Here is a 17,801-nt window from a genome sequence, read left to right as displayed (position 1 = left end):
ACCAAAGATTGAACCCGAGCCATCCAGACTTAAAAGCATAAGCTTCTACTACTTGAGTTCAAGATATAACTCCCTTAGCTGGTAGCTATACAGTTATCCTCTAAAAATCCACCAGAGGAGGGCACAAAACACATGTTGGACAGTGAATTACAAAAGTGCCAAACATTATTATTATTAGACCTGCAATACTTTTCACAATGAACATCAGCGGGGGATAAACTGGGAGTTTAAGAATATTTGGAAAACAATTTTAGAATAACATTCAGTGCTGTGGTTTAAAAGAAAAAAACCCTGTTAAAACTCATAACTTAGCAGCATTCAGTGTTTGAAAAAAAAAAAAAAACTTCTAGGAGCTATGGGATACAAGTTAAGAATGTTGAAACGGGAACATGTTATGCTTAGTTACCACTGGGCAAGGTGGCATGGTATGTAATACTTGCAAGATTTCACTGTAATGTTTTACAATATATAGCAGCGCAATGCTGATTCCATTGATATTGTTGAGCAATTCATGCTGATTTTATTTCAGCCCACATCTTAATAGTTTTGAATACTGTAGATCACAATTTTCAGCTCCGTTGGTCTGAACATGCAGAGCTTTAAAACTGCTATGCTCTAAACTGTATATTAACTACAATTTTATAAACCTGCATGTCAGAGAACTGTGTGCCACTACTACTAGACAGTGGCACAAGGCAATTCAATGTGAATCACAGAAATGTAGGACTGGAAGGGACATCAACAGGTCATCTAGTCAAACCCCTGCACTGAGGCAGGACTGAGTAATAACAACTAGACCATCCTTGACAGGTGTTTGTCTAACCTCTTAAAAAACTCCAATGACTGCTATTCCATAACCTCTCTAGGTAATTTGTCCAGTGCTTAACTACCTTTACAGTTAGGAAGTTTTTCCTAATGTCTAACCTAAATCTCCCTTGCTACAATTTAAGCCCATTGCTTCTTTTTCCTGCAAGTCCTGAGTGGGACAGTGGTGGGTCCACAGAGTGGGATTGGGAGGGAGGGAGTCGGTGTCTGTGTGGGGATGGACCGGGGAAGCAGGGTGGAGGAACTGAGGGTGACAGGACTGGGACTGGGGAAGTCGGGGGGGCTAAGGGGGATGGGACAGGACTGGAATGGGGGGAGTGGGTAGGGGCTGAGGGGAGCATGAATGGGACAGGGTAGAGAGAGCTGTGTAGAGTGGGGCGGGGCCGGGGAGACAATGGGGTTGGGCTGGGGAGGGTCGGGGGGTTGGGGAGAGGGACAGGGTCTGGAGGAGATGAGACAGAGGGGAGCAGGACTGGAATGGGGGGAAGTTGAGGGGATGGGACAGCAGGGGGAGCAATGGGGGTGGGATGACGGGGGAGGCTGAAGAAGAGATTTGGGGTAGGGCAAGGCTGAGGGCAGTGGGTTGGGGGGAGCAGGGGGACTGTGGGGGAGGCTGTTGGAACAGGGGCAGGGACTGAGGTCCATGGGTTCGGGTGGGAGGTACAGGGGGGACTGTGGGGGAGGCTGAGGGAACAGGGTCAGGGTGGGGGCTGAGGGCAGTGGGTAGAGTCTACACTGGCACCTCTCAGCATTGCTGTGCCGGGTGGCAGACCTGCACCAGCGCTACCCTGGCGATGGAAGAGTCCTCAGTGGAAATGCAGACTTCATGACACAGACCCTCCTCGTCACTTTAAACCTGATGCTGCTCTGGTCAGTCGCTAGGCTGTTGTCACTTTCAAACCCATGCAGGGTATCTGGCTCTTTTTCAGTTCTCAGGTTAAGAAAAGCCTCTGCATTTTGTGAGGGCTTCAGCATTCACTTTCCTACTTGACAAACTGTCTGCCTGACACATTGCTCCCAGGGCATTCATCTTTATTCATTATCGGCATGTCCATCAGATTAACGAGCAACACAGGGGGAAGCAACACATGGTGTCAAGGATTTTTAATTTTTCAAACCACTTTGGCCTCAACAGGGATAACAGCAAATCTGGACAGAGCAGATGGGTGTCAGGATTGGTTTGGGTATTTTTTTTTTTTTTAAGTGAAAATGTTTGGGTCTGAGCAAAGGCTGCAAACTTCCCTTTGGAAACCTGTGCTGATCTTTTGCCCCAGGGGCTAATGACAGCCTGGAATCCGGGACAGATTTCCACATCCATGCAGGGTGAGATGATTGGGGGGGGGGGGGGGGAGGGACTGTGGGGGAGGCAGAGGGAACAGGGTCAGGGGGGCTGAGGGCAGTGGATTGAGGGTGGGGGGCACAGAGGGGACACTGTGGGGGAGGCTGAGGGAACAGGGTCAGGGTGGGGGCTGAGGGCAGTGGGGCTGAGGGGAGCCCCCTCAGAGGGACCTGCCAGGGGGCCAGGTGAGCCCAGCAGTGCTTACCTGGAGCAACTCCCAGGAAGCATCCAGCAGGCAGGTCCCTTCCAGTCCCTCTGGCTCCATCCTAGGGTAGGGTCGGATCGGGTCAAGGGGAGGGCTTTCTGCCCGGCGCCTGCTGCCGGAGTCTACAAGCCCCGCCCCGCTGCAGCACGCAGCGGAGCGAGACCTCCTCGCTGCCTCTCTGTGTGCCCGGGGCAGGGGCAGGGCTGCGCTCTGCAGGCTCCTGCCAGCTGGGCAGCGGGCCCTGTGGGCTGGCACCGCCGTGCCGGGAGCTCAGCTGCGCGCTGGCCCAGGGAGGAAAGGTGAGTGATGCCAGCGGCGCCGCCTTACCGCGGTCCCCCTCATATAGGGTGACCAGACATCCCGACCAATGTAAGGTCGGGACGCGGGACAAGTCCCCTAAAATCGGGACTGTCCCGATAATATTGGGACGTCTGGTCACCCTAAGTGCTATAGAGGGCGGACAATTTATGAGTTTACCCTGTATAAGCTTTATACAGAGTAAAATGGATTTATTTGGGGTTTGGATCCCATTGGGAACTGGGTGTTGGAGATAGGTGACCCGATGAGCAGTTTTTGGTTAAAGTCTGCAGCTTTGGGGGCATGGACCAGACCTGGGTCTGTGTTGCAGCAGGCTAGCGTGTCTGGCTCAACAAGGCAGGGTTCTGGAGTCCCAAGCTGGCAGGGAAAACGGGCTCAGAGGTAATTCCAACACGTCAGGTGACAGTCCCAGGGGGGTCACAATGTTATTTTGTTTACAAGATGCACTAATCAATTAAAGTTAACTTTACTGTTGTACAGTTCAGTTACACCTGTACCATGAAACAAGATTTGGCACTTATGAAAAGCTATCCATCCTAAAGTGTTGAATAGCTTGAACCTCAGAATATCAAAGGCAGTAATGTATATTATCTTAATTTTATAGATGGGGGAACTGAGGGACTTGATCACCATTTGTGTCAAAGGCAGGATTAGAACATGAGAATTCCTGGCTCTTACAGACATGCTTAGTTTACTGACTCATGCTGCTTCTCTTCAAATGAGTGAAAAAGGTTTCCTGTAACTTCCGGCACAGCAAATTCTACTGTGAACTGAAAACAATGCTGTGTCCTTACTTATCCACACGACAGGTTTGATGGTTCTCTCAATCAGCCCCAAAGGGGGGGTGCGGTTGCTGAAGCTGGAAGTGGAACACACTGTGCCCTTCTCTCTGGGCTGAGGGGAATGTGGACAGTTATGTTCTGCAAATATAGCAAGAAAAAGGGAGCCAAACTGAGGTTTTCCAGAACAGGTTAGACAAACACCTGTCAGGAGGGACTATGTATAAGTAGACCATGCCTTGAGTGCAGGGAACTGGACAGGATGACCTACTGAGGTCCCTTCCAGTGGTACACTTCTATTTGTCTCCCCACAGGTCATATTTACAGGAAGGGGAAGGTATATTTAACATGTTAGATAAGCTGTATTAATAGGTGTGTTAAACTCCTACTGTAGACAAAGTAGGTTACCAGGCCAAGCTACGAGGTAGGACCTTTTTCTCATAGTATAAGTGTGACCAGTTAGCAGGCTGGTTACTACAGCACGGACTGAACTGGGACCATAGGCGTGCGCATGGGGTGTGCCCGGGCACACCCTAATGCCCATGGACCGGATCTGGATCTGGCCCCTCAGGGCTGTGGATCCGGCCCGCAGGATTTGCCCCCCGTGGTGCCGCAGGCCCCACGCTGCTTTCAGAAGCAGCCATCAGGGCACCATGTCTCTGGGGCCGGGGGGGGGAGGGGTTTGCTCCAGGCACCACCTCCCGAAGCTCCCATTGGCCGGGAACGGGGAACCACGGCCAATGGGAGCTTCAGGGGAGGTACCTGGAGGCATGGCAAGGGCAGTATGCAGAGCCCTGTGCCGCCCCTCCCCTCTCCCGGGGACGTGGTGAGTGGTGCGGCATGGGGCAGTGGCAGGCAGGGAGTGTGCCGCTGTGGGTAAGCGGTGCCAGGCCGAGCCGGAGCCCGAACCCCTCCTGCACCCCCCTCCCTGCCCTGAGCCCCCTGCCTGCACTCTGTTGAGCTGGGCTCCCCTTCCCCAGGGCCGGGCTGGCTGCTTTAACAGCCCCATGTGCTCCCTGGCAGCCTCCCACCCAGCATCACCAACACAGCCACTTAAGGTGGCCCGCAGGGGTGCTGCCACAGCCCCCCCCCCCCAAGGCAGCTGCCCCCCTCCAGGGCCCCAACCCGCCTGCGGCTCCCTGTGCTGGCTGGGGGCCCGGGCACCACCCGGGGATGGGGGGGGTCAGGCCGCTCCTGAGCCCAGCCCACCTTAAGTGGGGCCCGGGAGCCAGCAGGCTCGGGGCAAGGGGCGAGCCCGGCCCACAGGCCCCCGCACATCCTGGCTGTGAGCTCAGCTCCCCGGCGCTGTTTGGGGGCTCTGGCCTGGCACCCTCGGCCTTGAGTCCAGCCCTGGGAGCAGCCCGGCCCCTCTGCAATCCGCCCCAGCTGCCTCTGCCTGGCCTGGCTCCAAGCGCCCAGCCCGGCCCCCTCTGCCTGGCTCCCGAGCCTGCCTGCCGTGACGGGGGAGCCCAGATCCCCAGCCCTGGGCCTGCCTGCAAACAGCCTACCCTCCTGCACCCCAACTGCCTGTCCTGAGCCCCCTCCTGCCCCCCAACTCCCTGCCCTGAGCCCCCTGCCTGCACCTTGCACCCCAACCCCCTGCCTGCACCTCACACCCCAACTCCCTGCCCTGAGCCCCCTGCCTGCACCTCTCATCCCAACTCCCTGCCCCACAACCCCCTGCCTGCACTCTGTACCCCTCCTGCACCTCAACTCCCTGTCCTGAGCCCCCCTGCCGCACCCCGCACCCCAATACCCTGCCCTAAGCCCCCCCCTGCACTCCGCACCCTTCCTGCACCCCAACCCCCTTCCCTGAGCCCCCTCATCCCATACCCCTCCTCTGCCCCAATCCCTTGCCCTGAGCCCCTTCCTGCACACAGCACACCCCCACACTCCCTCCCACACCCCAACCTTTATGATGTTCGCCGTTAAAAAACAAATTCCCTGGGTGCACACCCTAATGAAATGTGCTGTGCACGCCTATGACTGGGACCACCCTGGACTAAGAGCATCGGCTGTTTTATCTAAGGAGCCGGTGGCCGTGTGGGGCTGTCTCGGGTCTGAGCCCCGCAGCGCTCCCAAGGCCGACGGAGTCCTACGCGCAGCCGGGACAAGGCTGGAGCTGTAACAACGCTGTCAGGGGCGGGGGCGCCACCAAGGGTTACAGGGCAATGGCCGCTCGGCTGAGCTGTGACTAGCGTAGCCCACGCCTGGCAGCGAGCGTCCTGCCTGTCTCCGCTGGAAGGGGGCGCCGAGCCGCACAGCCCAGAGCCCGCCGGGGCCCTCGTAGCGCCCAACGCCCCGCCCACTCCCCTCCCCGCGCGGCGCCGACTCACCCGCCCCTCTGCCAGCTCCACGCCGACTTCTCCGCGCCCAGCCGGGCCGCTGTGCTCTCGCGATGTGGCCGGCGCTCTCGCGCCTCCTCCTGCCGCGTCCCTCTCGCGAGATCGCTTCGACAAGATGGCGGCGCGGCCGGGCCGCTGAGCGGAGCGGCCGGAGGGAGGGAGGTAGGCTGGCTGTCGGCTCCCCTGAGCCTGCTGGGTCCGGGCTGTTTCCGGCGGGGATGCTGACGGGACGGGACTCGCCGCCGCGGCTCTGAGTGCCTCGTCCCCCCGCAGCGGCTCCGGCTCCCCCCGGCTGCGGCGAGTCTCCCCGGCGGGGCCCCCCCGTTCCCGGGGCCGCCGCTGGCGATGACCGGAGAGAAGCTGCGCTCGCTGCGCAGGGACCATAAGCCCAGCAAGGAGGACGGGGACCTGCTGGAGCCTGGCGAAGAGGAGGCGGCGCCCGCGCCTGGAGGCGTCTTCACGGGGGGCCGTGGGGGCAGCGGCAAGGGCGGCCGCGCCGGGGGCCACCGTATCTTCAGCAACCACCACCACCGGCTACAGCTGAAAGGGGCCCCGGCCCCCGCCACCCCGGGGGCAGTCAGCCCCGCCGCGGAGGCCGACAAGTGCCCGGGGCACTTCCCGGTGCACGAGTGTGTCTTCAAGGGGGACGTGAGGCGGCTCTCGGCACTGATTCGCACGCAGGGCATCGGCCAGAAGGACAGTCACGGTGAGTGTTGCCCCGACCCGCGCCTACGGACAGCAGCCAGAGCCCCGCAGAGATCCTCCTCATCCCCGCTCCTAGGAGAGAGCTGCCCCATCCCGTTCAGAGAGCGCCCACCGCCGCCATCCCTGTGCTCTGCCCTCGAGCTGCCAGAAGGACAGGCGGGATGACAGTTTTATTTGGGAATTCCCCCATATTCCAATGGATGCATCCTCCCTAACCCACCCATCCCTCTGTCATCTACAGCCAGGGCATCTCCCAGAAAGATGGCCATGAGCAGTGTGCCATAGGTTGCTTCCCAAGTTACTTTCAGGAACCCCCTCATCCAGACCCAAGACATTTGGCCAGAAGGACAGCCATGTCTCCCATTTCTTGGGATTGCACCTCAGAAAAGCAATCGTAGTGGGTTCTTCTTTGAAGCACCCCCAAACGGAGGTCCACACTTGGGACATAGTGCAGATGGATTAGTGGGGAGATATTTCTGCCCCACGCTGCTTGTAGAGAGACTCCCCCATTCCTTCCTATTTACTTGTGCGATTCATTATCGTGGCTTCCATTCCCTTCCCTTGTGGAAAAACCTTTCCATATGTGAAACTACAGGATCAGTCAGAAAGATGATGACAGTGAGTTTCTTAATTTCCCCCCCATATACTCTAGGGGGCGATTCTTTATTCAGACACCCTGTGACATTACATAGGGTACAATCTGGACTGATAAACAGCTGTCCCCTCTCAGTTCTCTAACCTGGGGTGCCTTTTACACTGCTTTGCTGGTCTGGTCACACTAAGGCTTTGTCTATGCTGCGCACCTTTTAGCAACAAGGCTGTGCCACTACAGCTGTGCAGCTAAAAGGCATTCAGTGTAGCCACTGTTTGTCAGCAGGAGAGCTGTCCCGCCGACAAAAAACTTCCACTCCCTACAAGCGACAGTAGCCTGCCGGCAAACCTCTGTTCACACCACTGTTCACAGCTTTTCATCAGCAAAACTTTTGTTGTTGGGGGGGGGGGGGGGGGGTTATTTCACACCCCTGAACAATAAAGGTCTTTGTTCAGTTTCCAGTGTCGACAAAGCCACTGCCTCCTTCATGTAAATTATACTGCAAGACTGCTACAGTCAGTAACCCTTGAATCACACTGTAGAGCAACACCAGCAAAGTCCCAGCCCCAGACTTTCCCCCAGAAATGTACCTCATGTACTGCCCAGCACTGTCCTGGATAATACAAGTTCGTATAAAGTCCATAATTTTATTAATAGAAAATGATATGCACAAATCCTGTTATCCCAAATGGAGCTTCCCAAACACACTTGTCTAGATAAAACAAGTTCATTAACTAGAGAAAGATAGATTTTAAGTGAGTATAAGTAATGAAGCATAACAATCAGAATTGGTTAGAAGAAAATAAAAGTAAATCTCAACTAATGCCAAATTTAACAAGCTAGAGTGAATTCAAAACAAAGGTCTCTCACCACATGTTTTAGCATTCTTACTGGCTGAATCTTTCAGTCAGGATCCCTCCCCCAATCCAAAGCTGTTTCCTTTGTTCTTCAGGTGGTGTGGATGCCGGGGATAGAGAAAAAGGAGGAATAATTTGGGGCATCTCCTCTCTCTACCTCTTTCTCTTCTTTGAGAATCATCTCTTGCTGTGGTTCAGGAGACAGACAGCCTATGTGGATGGGAAACCCCAGCTGTTCCTTTGTCAAGATGTAGATTTTCACCCACATCCTCTTTCCTGCCAAAGAATGACCACTTAACCAGGTGGTGGTCCATTTGGTTTTGCTGACACCTGGCTGAGGCATTGGATAGCCTTTTGTCTCTGGGAAACTGGTTTGTGGCTGCTTCCCCCCAGACTTGGAACATGTTGAGTAATAGCATACAGAGGAATCCTGTAACTTTACGTGCAGTATTGCCACACACGCTTTACCTGGACGATAATGATCAGCAAGTTATGAGTTTCCAAATGATACCTCACAAGGCATACTTTGCACCAAATTTATTATAGTTCTGTAAAAGAGGGGAATGTTGGAGTACGGCTGTCACACGCCAACTTTAAGGAGCAGTGGGATTGGGACAGTCCAGAATTTGGAGGAGAATCCTGGGATATTGCTTCCCTAGGAGGTCTTTTTCTCATCCAGAACCACTGGATTGGCCAGAATTCATGGGGTTGAGTAGAAGAATAATCACTGCCAGTTCTTCTTAGTGGACCACTCTCCCTTCCCCTGTGGTGAGGCCCTCATCATCTTGTCTACCCCATTTTTATAGTGAATTCCTTTCAAGATTTCCTATTCCAGTTTGTCAGGATAGATCCTTTGGGGCAGATTCTTTCCTACTTCTAATCCAAGTGGATTCCCTGACACTATTCTTCTGCTATCTCTATTTGTGGTAGTCTTGTGTGGAACCTGGCGGTTAGGGATGGACTCGCTTACTATGATTTTTCTATCTCTTTGCAAAAGTAGGATTCATTCTCTTCCTCCCCCTTTCTCTGCCCCACAACAGCAGAGAGTGAAGCCTTTCATCCTGAAACTCTTGATGTAAGCGCAGTTTAGTGAGTTGCATTGTAGTGTAAGGTTGGAAAAGCTTCCAATATGTAACATATTTTCACATGCTCATAACTTGCTGATGTTCTATGTTTGTGCAAATTCACCTCTGGACATAGAGCAGTTTTGGCTGGGGAAAAATAGTCATAAGTGATTGAAAAATCACTTCCGCACATGCTCTAAGACTTGAGTGGAAGGATTTGGGCAGAGTTTTTCCCCAGCTGAAAGACACTCTGGATGAGTGATTGTAACGTAAACTCTTGCACACAACAGTCCTCCAAAAATATTCTTTAAAGTTATGGGTAGGAAAAAAGAGGATATGTGGGGGGAAATATGAGGATTTCTCTTTTAATGCAAGTGTAGGGCCTGTAACTTGTGATGTACACTTTACAAATTCTAAATTTTGTTTTTAAATAAAAAAAATCTTTCCTTTGCTATGATACAGCTATCATAATGTAAACACATGTGCTACTGCCCCACTAATGTAGCCTAATAGAATATGGTTTCTAGCTGTATAATAGCAGTGGCAAAGGTGAAGGCTTGCCTCCTTCCCTGATTCATAAGGTTTGAACTTTCAAAGCCTGATCAAGGTCCTTTAAATTATCATCTTAAAGCTGAAGGGTTCCGATTAAATAAATAGAGGATAAAACTGGAAAAATGTGAGGGGCAGGAGAGAGGGGGAAGGGATCTGCCTGCACTTCCAAGGTCTGCAGGTGCCTACAGGGAGGGTGACTCTACATATACAAATTTTAAGGTACAACTTTATTCAGCCTTACAGACTCTAGGTAACTTTCTTTCTGGTTCCTTGGACGGTTGTGTAAGATAGGTTTTACTATTCCAAAAGAGCTTCATTGGTTGTCAGAAGCTTGTTTTATGGCTGTTTTTATATGCATTGTGGCATCATGTTAAGGGAAAAGATGGATTTTTGTGCTGAACTCTCCATGAAAACCATTAATTTGGTTTTTAGACTCCAGCATTTTCATAATAGTGAATCAAAAGTGTACAAACACTTGCAGCTAGAGCCTTTGAATCTCTACTTGTACAGGTGCTGGATTTTGCATATATACTTATAAAAATGTTTTGTGCATGCAAACCCTGGAATCTAAAACATGCATGTGCACTAGTGCTAGCTTGGATGAGCCCCCAATGAAAGTCTGATCCTAAATGTGCAAAGAATCAATATCTAGTGAACTTCAATCTCTTAATTTGGTCTGTCTATCAGTTGTTTTATGATGACAGGTTGCAAACTAATTTGATTTTGCTCTTTCCGAACTCTTACACTAATACAAACAACAGCCACTTGAAGTTTACATAATCATTTAAGTAGCTGTTAGTACAAATTAACTTATGTTAAAAGTTTATGCATGTCAGACCCTTAATAGTTGTAAAACTATAAATGATCCAGTAGCTTATTCTCCAAAGCTGGCAATATTAATTAGAACTTGTGGCATCAGATGCATGGTATACATGACAATTTTTAGGATCCACTAAGGTGGTGGCTGGAAAAATAAAGTGTGGAATGAGAATGAACCTGATGATTGATAATCTGTATTTTCCATAAGTAACTGAGCCTGAAGCTCAAAAGCTTGTCTGACTCACCAACAGAAGTTGGTCCAATAAAAGATATTACCTCACCCACCTTGTCTCTCTAATATCCTGGTATCACTACAGTTACAACAATACTTTGTCACGTGTTTGGTATTTCATTCTCTTCCAAACATACCTCCTCCGTCTTCTAAATTGCATCAAGTCCAAGGATGTTGCATGAGGCTCCTCCTTCCTTATTTATATATACTACATCGGGGTGGACAAACTATGGCCCATGGGCCAGATCCGGCCCGGGTTATTGCCCCCTATGGCGCCGTAGGCCCTGCGCCACTCTCAGAAGCGTCCGGCACCATGTCCTTGCAGCCCCCGGGTGAGGGGGCAGAGGGCTCTTTGCGTTGCTCTTGCCTCCAGGCACCGCCCCCCGCAGCTCCCATTGGCCGGGAACAGGGAACCACGGCTGGGAACAGGGAACCACGGCCAATGGGGGCTTCGGGGTAGGTACCTGGAGGCACCACAAGGGTAGCACAAGCGGAGCCCTCCGTCCCCTTCCCTCCCCGAGGGGCCGCAGCGCTTTCTGGAGCGGCGGGGGGCCAGGGCCAGGGCAGGCATGCAGGGAGCCTACCCTGGCCCCGGTACGCGCTGCTGCAACCCCAATGCTGGTTTAGGTAAGCGGTGCCGGGCTGGAGCCCAAACCCCGCCTGCATCCCACCCCCCCCAGCTCCCTGCCCTAAGCCCCCTGCCTGCACCTCGCACCCCTCCTGCACCCCAACTCCCTGCCCTGAGCTTCCTCGTACACCCTGCACCCCACCCCTGCCCTGAGCTCCCCATTTCACCCCGCACCCCTGTGCACCCCAACTCCTTGCCCTGATCCTCCTGCCGCACCCCATACCCTTCCTGCACCCCAAGGCCCTGCTCTGAGCCCCCTCTTGCAGTCCACACCCCTCCTGCACCCCAACCCCCTTCCCTGAGCCCCCTCATACATCCCGCACCCCTCCTCTGCCCTAATCCCTTTCCCTGAGCCCCTTTCTGCACACCGCACCCCTTCCCACACCCCGCACTCCCTCCCACACCCCAACCCGCTGCCATGCATTCAATTTCCCCACCCACATGTGGCCCTCGGCCCAAAAAGTTTGCCCACCTCTGTACTACATTGTACTACTTTCATTTCCTCTTTTTGTATCACTCCAGTAATAAGCAGCTTAGTCTCTGTCCCTTTTGTGTATGTAGTCTCAATCACTGTAAAAAGCAGGGTCTTACAGCCTTTTACAGTAACTTCCTATATCATAAGTGACTTGCTTGGTGCTTCTATCATAGAATGGATTCTGTTATAAAATGGGTTCCCTTACAATACAGATTTTACAATAGTGATGCATATGTTAGTGCTCTAATAGTATTAAATCAGAATTCCTTACAGTGAAGTATCATAAAAAGCTGGTTTTAGTTTTGTCATAATTTATGGTGTACAAAATGTATTTCTGGCTGAGTAAGAAAAGTTAACTTTACTACATGGCTCTTACACATGGTTTCTGATTGCTACTAATTTTGCATTAGAATTTCTAAAAACGGGTAAAATTTTAGACTTTTAGTTATCAACTGTAGTTGTAATTTAATTTAGTTGTAATTAGATAGTAGCAATCCTAACACAATTTTTTAAAAATCTATATTATAGCTTCCCTAGACATAGTACACACTGATACTTGATAATACTCTTGAGAAGCCTTATTTTCAGTGCCATAATTAATAAACCTTAGGTGACTGACACATTTAATATGGAGTTCAATAAGACTTCAAGACTGTTGTATGTTAGGATTGCCTGTTTCCATTTATCTGGAATTCTGTTTTGATTTTTTTTAATTCAAATTCCATGGATACTAATTAGATAGTAAGGCTGAGACTTTTTGCAATTTACTGGTACTAGGCGACACCTAGGAGAATTTTGTGTGCTGTAAAACAATTTTGGCATTTTATCAGTTTGAGACTTAAATTTACCCCTGGTGGAATTTAATTCCATTCCAACAAACCAAAGTCAGGCCCTGTAGGTTTCTTAGATTAGGCTAATGAACTGGCTAGTGGAGGTGCTCTGCAAAAAGTTGTGCCCTGGTTGGTTTTCAGTGGTAATATGTTACAAACTAGTCACTCGTAGTTCGTACTGGAATAGTTATTCTCCTTTTTTAGGGGCGAGAGAATATTTGTTAGACACCTTTCCATTAAAACATTGTTCTAAGCGTGTATGGTGACTGGGTGCAATTTCCATCTTGACTTTTACTTTCTTTAGTTCTTCTATGGGCTGTAGATACAAAAATCCTTGATTGTACTATCTTTCCACTGTTCATGCTGAAATCAAACTGAATTCTTAGTTTCTTTAAGGTCATTTCTTTAAGTCTCACACCTCATGCTGTTTTGATCAGGTCATAATTTAAATGTGTTCACTCTTTTTGATACAGAGCTGAAGTATTTTAATTCCTGGGACTCAAAACTTGCTTCTTGCTTTTTTTAATGCCCTAATGGGAAACTTACCTCATCTGCATCTACTGAGTTTTAGGATCCATTGATTGCTGAGTTATCCTCTGCTTCTCATTTTGTTTTCAGATCTGTTAGGCTTAATTTTGTGTAAGAAATGCATATTTGGGGCAAGGGAGGGAGAAACAGGATCTCTTGGGTTAATTACGCTCTTTGGGGCAGGGACAGTCACTTTTGTGTCTGTACAGTGTTGAGTACATTAGGGACAAACCTAGCTGTGGCCTTCAGGTGCTACCACAATATAAATGTTGTTGGTTGACATCTCCTTTCAAACCTAGGTAAGGTCTTTCCTGGTCAGAATTGAGGCACACTGACTGGGAAGCATGGAAAAAGTTTGCCATTTTCTATACTGAACTTGTTTTGTGGTGAACAAAATAGAAGACTTCAGCTCTTAGGACTACCATCCAGAACCTGGCATGAACACTTACATTCAGGCAATAGGAAGTGCATAATTTTACACAACTTCTTGCTGTTATGTAAAGCCTTTTTGCAAGTAAAACCTTAGCACGTGCATTAGCTTTTGGTTTATTTTTGGTCTTCCTTGCTCTCTTGGCTGTTTCTACAATGTTTATAGCTTGTTCAGAACCCCATCACTCAATTTTAATAAGTCAGTTTGTTTTTTATATCATTCTATTAGTCATATGATTGAACTTGCTTTTGGAATGGCAAATGAGTATAAAATTTTCTTGCTATCTTTCAAGCTGTCTCAACCTTAGTGCTCCTACCGGCATAATCTGGTCCAGGGCCAGCCATGTCTTTTGATATCACACTTTTGAAATACTACTCTACTCCACTGCCTCTTCCCTTGTGCCCTCTTCAAACCAATTAATCACCACAGCCCCATTTTAGAGTATCTTATCCTGTGATAATTATGTAGAAGATGCTCCAGTATTTGTAACATTTAAAAAAGCACTTTTGTCTGATTTCGTTCATTTACTAGCGCTGTGTGCATAATATGGTATTATGAATTCTTAATTCCAAACTAAAGCATTTTTCAAGTAAATATTCCTCACACTTTTAAGCAGTATATTCACATCCTTAAATAGGTTAGAGTGCTAGTTTCCTAAACTTAGTGGGCTTGATTTAAAAAATAAAAGATGGGAGGGTTAGTTAAGGCCCTCAAAATTTGGCCATATATCAGCATACTTTTGAATGATAAGGTGTTAGTACCATGGCTTTTTAAAAACAAATTCTCAATTGTTGTTCAGTGTGGAAGATTCCTATGCCAGCAGGCTCCTATCCCATCTTCAAGCAACCCCTTTTCAATTTATAGTAGTAAAATAATGTTCTGTTTGTGCACTTCATCTAATGTTGTATGTTGTTAGGCGGGTATCTATATAATTTTTTTACAATGTAACTTGCATTTCTTGCTTTTATGCTACCTTTCCATTTGCTTTCACTCTTCTCATAATAGACCATAATGTTTCTTCATTACCCTCTGCATCTTCGTATGTTGTGCTTTGTACTGTTTCCTCATTTTCCCCTTACTTATCTCCTTCATGACTCTCCCCCTCGACCAAACTTTTTCTAACTTATCCCATCAGTGTTCCCTCTCCCTCCATGCTCCTCTACTCACAGAAACGTAGGCCAGGCATCTAATAGACTGAAGACTAAGGACCAATGTGAAAGAATGGTGGCCTTATTGTTCAGAGGCAATGCCCAGGTGAGAAGCCAAGATATTTTTCTGAACAAATTGCAGTCAAAGGTGAGGGTACTGGGATTCCTATTAGAGTACTGTTCCTGGATTTTGCTTAAGGAGCTTCAGCCTCTGTCTGATAAATTGGCTGCTGGGGAAAAAGGAGAACTTTCTCTTTTCTTACCCCAGACTTTCCTCACACTAGAACCTCCTGACTTTTGTAATGACAGTTGAGAATCTGTTACTTTACCTCTCCTCTAGCTTCCTGGCTAACGTAATGTGTATCTTTCATTTTTTCCTTGTCATCCCTCATCTGTCATATCAACCTGTTCTATTGTCTTATAGTTGGTCTGCAAGAGCTTTGGGGCAGGGACCCCACTTGTTATGTTCTTGTACAGTGCCTAGCACAATCCTGGTCTCTGACTGAGGCTCCTTTGCACTAGCACAATTCAAATAATAAATAAGAGCAATACTCTGCTCTTCCATGATCTTTTAATTTATTTTAAGTCCCTTTTCCTGCTGACTATTTCCAGTGACTGCATCTGTTGCTGAGAGCTTTCCCAGTGACCGGTAGAATGAAATTGGTCAGAGTTCTGAATACCACTTATGAAAAGTAGTAAGGCTCTGGTTAGTTTTCATTTTGTTATAGGTTGGCAAAGTGCTGAGACCTATCCCAGGCATTGGAGCTCTGCCTGTGTGCAGACTGGGAAGTCAATTTTCTGTAAGTGAGTATATGCTTGGTTGACATTTGGAAGAATTTTTGGAATCATAAGGCTTAATATTCTAAATGAAAAATTTAGATTCTACAGAAGCTGATGGTATTTGTACGGAAAAGATTCGTACTCACCACAGGTGCATAGGTGAGTGGACTTTTAAATCCCTGCTCACTCCTGACTCATATTTTTTTTATTTATTTTTTTAGATCACTTGTGTTGGATTGTGATGTTAAACTTATTCTATTGTAGAATGGCTACTTCCTTGTATGAGGTCACATAATTAAGTGGCCATTTCCTGCATTCTGCAGAGAGCATAGTTTGATACAAAAATATTCTTATAATAAGTGATTGTTAGCTTGGCTGTTGTGAGTTGATATTGCATAAGGAACTAGGACATACCAGTCTGGGATGCTGTTAGTGACCTAGAGAGAGGAATGGTTTTCACAGCACATCTTTTTGACTGATTCATGAAGTTGCATTTATAACCTCTCTGTTGGTGACTGTTCACCTGTCTAGGCCAGAGATTTTATGATGTCTGCTTTAAAGCCATAGATATGAAGCTATTGACTTAGTGCCTAGAGCAGGGGTCAGCAACCTTTCAGAAGTGGTGTGCCGAGTCTTCATTTATTCACTCTAATTTAAGGTTTCGTGTGCCAGTAATACATTTTAATGTTTTTAGAAAGTCTTTCTATATGACTATAATATATAACTAAACTATTGTTGTATATAAAGTAAACAAGATTTTTAAAATGTTTAAGAAGCTTCATTTAAAATTAAATTAAAATGCAGAGCCCCCCCGGACCAGTGGCCAGGACCTGGGCAGTGAGAGTGCCACTGAAAATCAGCTTGTGTGCCACCTTTGGCACGCATGCCATAGGTTGCCTACCCCTGGCCTAGAGATAGCCTATGAATTTTTGGGGTTATTTCTTACAAAAGTATACCAAGAAATTATATCACTTCCTTGCATATGGTGCTAGCACTTTCTGTTTTCTGTTTTCTGCAGTGCTGCTTTAAAGTAACAAGTGCACCCAGACTTACACATAGTTACAAGAAATGCAAGTTTAGGGTTTCTATTAGTTTTTAGTTTCAATAAAAAAATTTGCTAAAAATCAATAGAATAGTTAAATATATGCAGTTAAATGGAAAAATATAGCAACATTAGGTTGCACAAATAAAATCAGTCAGGGAATTCAAAAGGTAAGGTTCCAATACATTAACCCAGAACAACAATGTTCTGTATAATTCATGGTACATACTTCATGACAGCGCTACAAAATATACTACATGTTGTGATCCAGGGGCTTCTTGATGCCATTTGGCAGAGGGGACGGGGTGCATGGAGTTTTACAGGGATCCTACTAGATCAGGGATATGCATAATAATTCACCAAAGGGTGGTATGTGAAGTTTCTACTGTGAGCCAGTAGCCCGCTGGTTGTCATAATAATTTCAAAATGTATGTATAGATAATATTTAAGAAATTGTGTATCTCTACTGGAAATTATGTTCTCTAAACCTTTTGAGTTGAGGCAGGTAAACAGAAGGTGACATGTGTAAGACTATCACCTACCTGGAAGGAGCCAATAGACACTTACCTCCCTATGCGGACATTGTATGTTTGCATTCAGATTCGAAATGCTAATCGAGAGGAAGTTTACAGGAAGAAATAAAACCGTGGGATGGTATCTTGTTTGAGTAAAGGCAATGGATTGTTGGAGTATATGTGGGGTGCAGAAGTACCCCCTGGATCTTTTCACTGAGGAGGCAAGCTGACAGCATTGCTTTTCTCATGAACAGGAGATCATAGCCAAGCCTGCCTGTAACATGCTGGAAGGATTTTAGGTGAGCTTTTGCTCTATAAGACATGACAGTGACTAGTTAAATCTAGGTTCTAGAATGCAATACGTTTTTATTTAATATGTAACCATTTGTTTCCAATATTCTACTTGCTGTTATTAGAATCTTTACTTAAATAAACTTTTGCTCATTTACACTGTAAACATACCTAATGTGCTGTGTGTTAAGTGGAGCTGTGATCTAAGGAGTAACTGGTAAGCTGGGCATACTGTTCCTTTGGGAGTAGTGAATCTGTGAATTCTGTGATTGTTCAGTGGACCAGGGGCTGGACACTTCCGGGAGGTGCTCGGAGGACTTGGGAGTTGGAGTATGCCTGTTGCTAACCAGTGTAGAGGGAAAGTGGAACCTGCGAAGGGCTAAGAAGAGAGAGTGCTTGTGTTGCCAGTGGAGTCAGAGAGTTGACACGGTTCTTCACGCTAAGGGTAGGTGATAGCAAGGTGCCTTACAATCCTGGGTGCGCCTGGAGAGTGTCACAGTCA

At 48.0% G+C, this 17,801-nt stretch overlaps 2 protein-coding genes across 4 annotated transcripts in view; one reads left to right on the top strand and one right to left on the bottom strand.

Moving 5' to 3' along the window:
* CTH (cystathionine gamma-lyase) overlaps positions 1-6,195 on the bottom strand; it is a 76,486-nt gene extending 70,291 nt beyond the window's left edge. Inside the window, exon 1 of one of the 3 annotated variants that reach the window (XM_065554035.1) lies at positions 5,803-6,195. In XM_065554035.1, coding sequence (XP_065410107.1) covers positions 5,803-6,195 — 393 coding nt within the window. Of the gene's footprint in view, positions 1-2,369; positions 2,438-5,802 lie in introns of those variants that run through there. The other 2 variants (XM_005285505.5, XM_065554036.1) reach the window with 2 other exon arrangements.
* ANKRD13C (ankyrin repeat domain 13C) overlaps positions 6,157-17,801 on the top strand; it is a 50,459-nt gene continuing 38,814 nt past the window's right edge. The window contains exon 1 of the mRNA XM_005285504.4: positions 6,157-6,517. Coding sequence (XP_005285561.1) covers positions 6,157-6,517 — 361 coding nt within the window. The remainder of the gene's footprint in view (positions 6,518-17,801) is intronic.

The sequence above is a fragment of the Chrysemys picta genome, chromosome 8 (genome assembly GCF_011386835.1).
Source record: "Chrysemys picta bellii isolate R12L10 chromosome 8, ASM1138683v2, whole genome shotgun sequence".
Classification (NCBI taxonomy): domain Eukaryota; kingdom Metazoa; phylum Chordata; order Testudines; family Emydidae; genus Chrysemys; species Chrysemys picta.
The sequence above is the reverse complement of the archived record's forward strand: the minus strand, read 5'-3'. Positions and strand labels throughout refer to the sequence as shown.